The sequence below is a fragment of the Physella acuta genome, unplaced genomic scaffold (assembly GCF_028476545.2).
Source record: "Physella acuta isolate Inbredline_101_S28 unplaced genomic scaffold, ASM2847654v3 ptg000673l, whole genome shotgun sequence".
Lineage (NCBI taxonomy): Eukaryota > Metazoa > Mollusca > Gastropoda > Physidae > Physella > Physella acuta.
This window is the reverse complement of record NW_026732192.1, coordinates 5,718-15,962: the sequence shown is the minus strand read 5'-3', so window position 1 is coordinate 15,962 and position 10,245 is coordinate 5,718. Positions and strand designations below refer to the sequence as shown.

The 10,245-nt window shown below is 35.4% G+C and overlaps 1 protein-coding gene, 2 non-coding genes and 1 pseudogene across 3 annotated transcripts; all 4 read left to right on the top strand.

Moving 5' to 3' along the window:
* The first annotated feature begins 570 nt into the window (after positions 1 to 570).
* On the top strand, positions 571 to 772 carry LOC131949089 (U2 spliceosomal RNA). The gene has a single exon (XR_009388120.1). It is a non-coding gene; the product is annotated as a U2 spliceosomal RNA (small nuclear RNA).
* A 578-nt stretch (positions 773 to 1,350) lies between these two features.
* On the top strand, positions 1,351 to 1,535 carry LOC131949090 (U2 spliceosomal RNA). The gene has a single exon (XR_009388121.1). It is a non-coding gene; the product is annotated as a U2 spliceosomal RNA (small nuclear RNA).
* A 136-nt stretch (positions 1,536 to 1,671) lies between these two features.
* On the top strand, positions 1,672 to 1,799 carry LOC131949091 (uncharacterized; annotated as a pseudogene).
* A 7,094-nt stretch (positions 1,800 to 8,893) lies between these two features.
* On the top strand, positions 8,894 to 9,894 carry LOC131949084 (uncharacterized). The gene has a single exon (XM_059310847.1). It carries the CDS (start codon positions 8,900 to 8,902, stop codon positions 9,530 to 9,532), a length of 633 nt encoding a protein of 210 aa, XP_059166830.1. The 5' UTR covers positions 8,894 to 8,899; the 3' UTR covers positions 9,533 to 9,894.
* The last annotated feature ends 351 nt before the right edge of the window (positions 9,895 to 10,245 follow it).

The window sequence follows — 10,245 nt, the reverse complement described above, 5'->3', positions numbered from 1 at the left end:
CGTCCCCAAAAATGGCCAGCAAACAAAACAATCTCAACCCAGAGCCAGCAATGGACACAAACACAAGCTCCAAAAGAAAAAAAGAAGACAGCCCCACAGAAACTAAACCAATATCAAAAAACCTTAAACCCACAAGGTTGATTTTCGACAATACACATTGCAAATTTTGCACCAAGCGATTCGAATCAATATCGGAAAGGGAAATGCACGAAAACTCAGTACACCTACACCTCAAGCAGTGTAAGATTTGTGGGCACTAAGAACCCTACACGAACATACTTAAACATTATGAAGAAAAGCACCCCAGCGAACAAATGTACGATTGTAACGTATGCACAGTATCCCTCCCACTACAGGGAATACAGGAGCATACAAAAAACTACCACCCGAATACCCAAAGTTCAAAATCGAAGAAACAACCACGAGGAAGATGGGTAATAAGTTAATAAAAATACCAATTTATATAGACGTTTTGTATTAGGTACGTAATAACCTGTATAATTTGTATATATTGTTCATGCAATCTCTCCACACAGCTAGCTCCCGGCTAGGAGTGAACTGTGTGGAAGGAAAACTATTAAACGCAAAAAAAAAAAAAAAAAAAAAAAAAAAAAGGTATCTGTTCTTATCAGCTTAATATCTGATACGTGGCTCATTGAGTCACTACGATATTAAACTGATTTTTGGTACTCGGCGGGATGCCCGGGGCTTGCTCCGCTCTCGCCACGGGTCGGCCCGGTATTGCAGTTCTTCCGGGAATGGCCCATTCAATTTCAATAATGTACGATTGGTCTCTCTCAATAAAAACAGCTCACTGCTGGTCAGTCAGAGTGATGTGGTGTTTATTCTATACCAGTCACTGCTTTCTTAAAATGTTAATCGTTTGAGCTGAAAAAAGAAAAAAAGTCATCGCTTCTCGGCCTTTTGGCTAAGATCCTTGCAAATTTTGCACCAAGCGATTCGAATCAAAATCGGAAAGGGAAATGCACGAAGACTCAGTTCACCTACACCTCAAGCAGTGTAAGATTTGTGGGCACTAAGAACCCTACACGAACATACTTAAACATTATGAAGAAAAGCACCCCAGCGAACAAATGTACGATTGTAACGTATGCACAGTATCCCTCCCACTACAGGGAATACAGGAGCATACAAAAAACTACCACCCGAATACCCAAAGTTCAAAATCGAAGAAACAACCACGAGGAAGATGGGTAATAAGTTAATAAAAATACCAATTTATATAGACGTTTTGTATTAGGTACGTAATAACCTGTATAATTTGTATATATTGTTCATGCAATCTCTCCACACAGCTAGCTCCCGGCTAGGAGTGAACTGTGTGGAAGGAAAACTATTAAACGCAAAAAAAAAAAAAGTATATGTTCTTATCAGCTTAATATCTGATACGTGGCTCATTGAGTCACTACGATATTAAACTGATTTTTGGTACTCGGCGGGATGCCCGGGGCTTGCTCCGCTCTCGCCACGGGTCGGCCCGGTATTGCAGTTCTTCCGGGAATGGCCCATTCAATTTCAATAATGTACGATTGGTCTCTCTCAATAAAAACAGCTCACTGCTGGTCAGTCAGAGTGATGTGGTGTTTATTCTATACCAGTCACTGCTTTCTTAAAATGTTAATCGTTTGAGCTGAAAAAAGAAAAAAAGTCATCGCTTCTCGGCCTTTTGGCTAAGATCAAAGTGTAGTATCTGTTATGGATCTACACGGATCTTGGCCATTTGGTTGGTCAGCCCTTTTTAGGGCTGGCTACCGGGGTCGAGAGGCGGTCAAATCTACTACTCTAACTCACGCAAATCTCGCCAACGACCGCTGTGGGGTTGCTCCCACACATCCCTCGAACGCACACGCTCTCGAGATGAGTCACCCAGTACTTGTACTGGGTGACTTCAAATGTACGAGTGGCTAATTTTCAACCTTCTTTTTTTCAGACTGACGACACCCATCTAGGAGAAATCTTAGGTGGGAGGTATGTCAAAATCGCCAACAAATCGAACTCATCTACTACGTCAAACGCAACTAGATCGTTCAACAAATCGAACTCATCTACTACGTCAAACGCAACTACCTCGCTCCCAATAAACTCACTACCACTCTGACGACACCTACCTAGGAGAAATCTTAGGTGGGAGGATTCCGTCAAACACTAGCAAATCAACTAACCATCTCTCAAGATCAACTACTAAACTTACCTAAACAAGCGCCAACAGCTCTACTTCGCCCACCAAACACTTCACCAAGCTCAAAACCATCGACTCAGCAAACTTCACTCTTCAACGTCACCTCGCCCAACTCAATTCATCGAACAACTCTACTACTAAGCGCATCATACCTCATCTCAACGCAAGAACACTACCTCAACCACCCTCCCCAAGTTCTACACCATTCGACCAACTCCACCATCATCGACAAGACACCAAACTCACTCTCACCAAGTACAACTACCAACCAAGAATAAACCACTATCAAACCAAGAGCGTATCAAGGACAAGAAGCAAGGCCAAAAAACAGAGAAGCGATCATGTTGTCATAAAAAAGAAAAAAAAAAAAAAAGTCATCGCTTCTCGGCCTTTTGTCCAAGATCGATATACTATTTCATCATCCCACCATGACATCACCTCGCATTTCAGACGCAGATATAACCAACGTCAACAAAGGGGTTGCGCCCTTGGATGTTCCCCCTGGGTCGAGAGACTCGGGGAGGAGCCACCCGGACTACGGTTCGGGTGGCTTAATGTAATCCAGGGCCCAACCCTTTTCAGCTACAAGTTCAACCACCCTAACGATCGAAATGCTCGGGCTAATCTTAAAAAAAAAATTCTATTAGGATTCTAGATCTAGATCTAGATTGTCGGGTGTCCGATAGGGCACTTCCCGAAGCCGCAGGCGCTTCAAATTTGGCAGGATCTTGCCTTGGGGCGACATAACACGGGGGCCGGTTGGCCGAAAAGTCTACGATGAGGGGGTCAAAACTGACCTCTACTGACCGGCGCCTTATATGAGCTATAAATCGAAAAAAAATGTCCACGGAGGAACCTCTTCATAACTCCTGAGGTCGTAGACCGACCCTCGGGCAAATTAATTAAGCATTCAAATTCTCAATGTTTTCGAAAGCCTAAGCGAAGCTGGGCAGCATGCCTAGTGTAATAAGAAATGGCTATAGTAATATGTATTTTAAGTTTTAAAAAATAAAACATTTAGTTCTAGACAGTATCTTAACAGTTTGATAACTCTCATCAATACAGAATAACACTTTTAATTTCCAGATAAAACAGTTTGTGATATTTATAACGTTAAAAGTGTTTTTTTTTTTTTTTACTGTGAAACACACTGCAACACTTAAGATGGAGTTTGTCGTATACGGGCGCATGTCCTACTACACAATGAACACGGGGTTCGATGCAGTCCATTGAGCAGAAAATTATCTCAGGTTAAGTTGCAACCTTTTTTTTTTGATGAACTCAAAAAGGAAACAACGATCATGTCAGAAGTAAATTAAGAGACAATTAAACCAAAGTAGTTGTAGAAAAGTCTATGGTTATACAACAAACGTCAAATATTCACAGTATCTGTGAATGGTATTATGCTATTAATATATTATATGCATAGCTGTATTGGCCAGACCTCGTTAAAACTATAAACATTACATAATTGTATTGTTAACATTAACATATACGTTTATGCAGACACATTTAGGTTTTAAAACACTTTTTATCAAAATAGTATGCAAATAAATATGGCTATCTATTTTTCATATTTCAGCAATATACATTATAATTAGATAAGTAAGTCTAGACCTGATGGTAATGTGATGTAACATAATCTGTGACACAATCAGATGTTGAGTTAATACAAAACAAACTAACAGCAACTCGACCGACCTGATGGTGACGATGTAACAGAATGATGTAACATCAACATTACTAAATGAACCTCTACTAGACGGTTAACCTTCCAGTTTAGGCTCACACACTTAGATTGAATTAGAATAGATACGTATTAGCGTAATACTACACAGGGCAGAGGCAGGGGCGGAACTACCATACCGCCAGACCCCGCAATGCGGGGGGGGGGGGGGGGGGGCAGGACGTTTAGGGGCCCAGTTCCGACCAAAAAACAATGCATTTTTTTTTTCAAAAAAATATGTTTTCATGCATCTTGAAAGTGGTTTTGTAAAAAAAAAAAACAGGTCTACTATAGCAGAGATTGTTGCGTAGAAAAATATGTTAAAATCTACAAGAGCTATAGTTTGAAAGGTAGGTAAACATTCACACTACTTCCATAACTTACTGCCCTTCTTTAAAATAGGGATGCCCACGAAGCTCATTTAAATGGTTTTGTACTATGTATATTAAAAAGCAATTGATTCGATGAATTGTTATTTAAATAAGACGTACTATACAATAGTATAGCTATAAAAATCAATGTTTTCAAAATTGATATTATAAAAGCCAAAAAGGAAAACAATAAACATAACGCGAGAAACCATTCACGAATCAAGCTAACGTCTTTATATATTTTTGACCAGCATATTGAATACGTTTCTACTTTGTTTGTATGAGTTTAGACTTAATTTTTTCTGTTTTGTTCTCTCAGAATGGTTATATATTGCAATGAAGTAGACTAAATTACTCAGTTAGGATATAGATCATATATATATATATATATATATATATATATATATATATATATATATATATATATATATATATATATATAGGGGCCCTAGATTTTTCTTTGCGGGGGAGCCTTTGATTTCTAGTTCCGCCACTGGACAGAGGAATAATACTATATTCAAATAAACAGATACCACACCACATTACGGAGGGACAGACTTAGAGCATATCTACATACACACGCTAGCAATTTTTATAGCAAAAATAAAATATAGGTAACATTTCAACGATACCATATGACATCAGGCTGAAACAACATTTTTAAGAACGGCACCATAGAATAAGTTTGGCAAGAGAAAAGAAAACCGTATCTATTAATAACACGTATAGGAATCTACATGGAGAACACATCGTTTGGCAAAATAGTAGTAGATAAATATGAACACATAGGAAAGCTTTCATCTCACTGAAGTGTTCCATAGTCTTTAAAATATGATTTAGGTAAACATAATGTTTTTAATTTTAATATCGTACCCACTAAGAAAAATCCTAATGTGAAACATATGAGACTGGTGTGTGTCTAGACAGCAGCCGAGCCCTTTAGACGGACTCATAAAACCCATGGGTTTCGATCGACCCTAGTTTAAGAACCACTGAGATAGAAAACTAATTGTTTCACAACTTTCTTTGGGCCCAAACATGATTCAATAATTGACGGCCTAAAATTGATCAGCTGACTGTGATTGTGAGGTATGTTTCACCAGATGATGAGCTACCCGTTACACGTTTTTTTTAACTTCCCTAGTCATAGGTAGCTACATGGGGGAATGTATGGCTAACATTGTATAAAACTACCTTTATAATGTGGAGAAAATATGTTTTAGTGAGTGTTGGATGATATTGCTGCCTGTGCCACTATTCTCTACATGATGGCTAATGATTTTAATGCAATTCACTTTGTTAAAATTAGTCCTAATATATAAAAGCCCATGTGCGAATTTTTCTCTCTCTGTCCGCAACATATTTTCACAGTCTATCATATCAGTATCTTCAGCGATATATGGATAACTTGATACGGACTTTAGTTGAAAGTAATATGGTAGATGTTTTAAATGTATAAACACAATTTTATTTAAAGAAGAAAAATAAACCAAAAAATAAAGGCATATTCGAATGGAGAAAAACTGTTTTAATTATGCAACTGGAAAAGTTGTGACAAGAATGCAGAAATTGATGAAGTCACATGACATATTTGAAGTACGGAAAGTACACAAAACCAATGGCGTCATCTTCCAATTTTAGAATACGAAGAAATGAACCATTTCATTAAAATTTGATTTAGGTCTATAGATTTACTTATAGAAACGTAATTTATAAAATGTATACAATTTCCTCGGCCAAAACTAATACACATTACTTTAAAAAACAACATAAATGCCATTGAAAAGCCTGGTTTTTAAACGGAATAATTTGTCTTTTAATCAAATTGTGCATTTAATATGCTGTTGTATTGACTAATGATGTATATAATTTGGTTTTTTTTTCTAATAGGTATTAGTAGCCTATGTTATTTTAATGTGTCAGACTTTTAGTTATTTAGTTATTTCTTTGCTTTGTGCCTAATATCGTTAAACATGTAGTAAAGCACATTGCGTTTTGACCAATAGTTATTTTATAAAATATTCTTCTAAAAAATGCATAACATTAAATAAATATATATATATATATATATATATATATATATAAATATATATAATCCACGTGTAACTTGTACCGACGGCTAATATAATCTAAAAGTCCTACACTCAAAGATCACAATTTGTCGATTAAAACAGCGAATTAACCAACAACTGTTGGTTCAAACTATGTAATGAATTATTTCGGTGTATCGATTTCGTTCAGTAAAATAAATGAATAAACACAACTTAATTATGTGTTTGTATTTATGTTTCGTTTGTTTGAAAGTCAAAGTCTTGAAGTAAAGAAATTATTTTTTTAATATTGTTTTTATGTACTTAACGTGAGTTTAATTTTCTACTTTCTATCAACTACAACTTGTAAGAACAAACAAAACAATGTATATGAAATTGCGTATTTAACAAATATTGCACTCAATATTTCACTAAACGTTGGAGCTATCTTGCATGTATCATAATTCAGAATGTCAATATTTTTTTTATAACAAATATCCTATCTGTAGATATATATACAGATGGGAATACGGTGTATGTTTGGTAGTCTGTTTGTCAGTGTGTCTGCTGTAGATTAAATAGTGTCACTCAGTTTAAATTTATTTCTATTTGATGAATGTCTTCAAACTTCACTCGTACTTGATCACTGACAGTATATTGTAATACAGTTGGAAAAAAAATGTCCGTCCAAAATAAATTATTTTAATCACACTAAAATCTGCGACCACAATTTTTTTCTTAATATAAATATAAGAGATCTTTTCATTACAATGATGAACGTGTATCAGATTCTTATAGCACAAGGAGCATAGACATAAATAAATGACAAATCCAACTACTATCCAGCATATAAAATGAATGATTGTGATACTTTGCTGGTAAAGAACTCGAAAGTGGTTAACATTGTTACAGGATGGTTAATGATTACCACATAGCAATCGGTGTATCGATGTAAAGTTATATTGATGAGAATGTTGTTAAAAAGACTCGTTAGCCCATGGACTTTATCAAAACTGGTAGTCTTCTACTGGAAGTTTATAAGCCGCTTATCATTAAATGCTGAATACTTCAACGTGCACCATGAGATAAGAAAAAACTTTTTTTGAACGTTTAGAGATAATGATACAAATGTAGTTGTACTAACATCTATATGTACTTTTTGATAGAATACAAATAGGATAGGATTTTTTAAATTTTTTTTTTTTAATAAAATAAATTTTGGGATAACAGTAAAAGGGGTGAAGGTCAAACGAAAGTGTCAGGACTCCGGGTGGTGAGTGGAAAGGAAATTGTTCAAAGAGGGGGGGGGGGGGGGGGGTTGGGGTGGGTCAATGGGACAGTGAAGCGTTTTCTATGTAAGGAAACAAAATATGTTGACCAGTTTATATACTGGTTGCATTGAGTTTTCAAAAGGTTCCTGTGTGAAAGATGAGGGGTAAGAAGCAAGATTTAGAACTTTAAATAAGTAAATGAATATTTATTCGAAATTAATGTTGAAGTGGGTGATGGGGTCGTTGGTACAGTTAAAGGGGATGTGGGGTTATCATGTCTGATGGTGAAGTGGACAGAGGGGGAGGGGGTAGATGTGTCTAAAGAGGCGTGGAGAGAGCGTATGTGTTTAAGGCAAGCCGAGCGTCAAATTATGTGCTGTGTGATCTCACATTACACTGCTCCCACAAAATGAAACTAAAAATTACATTTAACTCTAAGAAGAAAAGTATATAGGAAATTCCCAATAAGTTAAATATACAGTCAATTACAGTTACCCAATTGATAGTCTTTGATATATGTATAATGTTTGGCCATTGTTTTTGTAATTAATTTACTTATCCATGCTGTTTAATTGATTTTTTTTTAAATTAAGTAATTCACTAATAATGCCAAATATTATCTTACACTTTCTTTTCATGAAATCCTGAACTACATACATAATCATAGTTTATGGCTGCTGAAATCTGACTAAAGCCAATCTACATCTATTCCACTGCTATTATCAGGTAATCCCAAATGTCGCTATAAGACTAATCTATTCTTACAGACTGAAAATAAATATACATAAGCATGTCGTTTGAGTTATAAAAAGCTGAAATAATATTTAACAAGGTTGTTGTGGATGCTCATACAATGTTATGTAAACACGATAAATCTTGTCATAACATCAGATGTAAGAATGTAATTGTACACTATGTAATAATATAATCTGTTAAATATGTTGTTTCAGTCACTTACCATTTCTATTTTTTATCAAAATTCTAAGGGAAACAACACACATAAAATAAAGTTCATTATCATCAATATACTAGTGTGGTTTTAAAAATATTCAGAAATAAAAATATATAAGAAATAAAATAAACACACTTTTAAATTGGAATCACAAATAAATTGCAATTCTGAGCTACTTACGTCTTTGTAATTAAAAGTTGCATGTTGATGTAAACATGAAAAACCTTGACTTAACAATCATTGTATTATAAAAGACAAATGAACATGTCGGTCGAACATGTCTATTCCTATAGTTTATATCTGTCTTAAAGTTTCATTTTGAATTTGCTTACAGTACCTAGGATCTAAAATGTCACTGGGACAGATTACAGGCTACCCTCTTCATATTTCAAAATTTATAAGCAACTGTGTTACAAGCTTAAGACCACAAGGAACTATTCATCGTTCAGTTTTTGAGACAATTAACGTCAAACCTTGCTATTCTTTAACTCACCTTCGCTTCATTTCTGACTCTTCTGAGTCGACACTCAGCTCGACCTCAAAGATTATCGATGAATCCTACAATTTTAAAAAAATCAGATCAAGAAACAGACGTCCACGTTTTGAATATAAAAAGCAGACCACTCCAACATGTAATAAGACTTTTGATCCAGTTTTAGTTGAAACGTTGATGAGCAAAATGAAAGATGATATGCCTCTCGGAGAAATTCAGGATCCATTTTCAAAAGATTATAAACGCTGCAATTTGTGTACATTTGGTATAAAAATTGATCATAAAAATGTACGGCTGTTGAGCCAATTTGTTTCACCATTTACAGGCCGCATTTATGGTCGTGCTATTACGGGATTGTGCATACCTATGCAAAAACATGTAGCTCGTTCAATTAAACGTTCCAGATTGTCTGGTTACATGCCAATAATTTTGAAAGATCCCAAGTACTTAAGAGATCCTCAGCCTTATGATGTCATTTCTAAAAAATAATAAATAGAACCCCAAAACTTTTTCATCCAACACCAGCATGTTAATGTGTAAAATTACATTTTGTTTACTATATTATTTTATATTAAAAATTGGCTGACAAAATTAAATAAGAGACCTAGATCTAATTGTTCATTTAGTTAGCTGCAATTTTAATTTAAAGCTGTATTATGTAATATTACATTATGTAGATGACTTGAGAATATTTTGTAATTTAAGCTGATAAATGACTTGTTATGATAATTTGTTAATAGGCTACTTAATTTTTTTTTCTTATGATGCTGGCAGACCCAGTACCATTTGCATTAAAAGTTGTTGAAGCAAACAATTTTCATACATTTTTTTTATTAATAATAAACCTTAATGATGGTCGCAAAAAAAAAATATTTTGAATTTGCTTAAAGCTGCCATGTATTAGAACAGGGATCTCCAAACTACGGCCCGCGGGCCGTATGCGGCCCGCGAGGTCCTCTCATCCGGCCCGCGGTGATATTTTTTCTCCACGGAAAACAAAATGTTTGTTGGAGGTGGCTGAGGAACTTTGCCCAGAAAATTCAAAACAATTTGAAAATGTAGCTTTGGTTGCAGATACCATGCAGTTTCAGTAGCGGTTTTCTGACTTGATTTCAAAGGCAGAAGAAGTGACACGATGAACTGCATCTGGAGGTCATTGAATTGCAAGCAAATGACCTCCTTAGAGACAAGTTCAAAGAAGG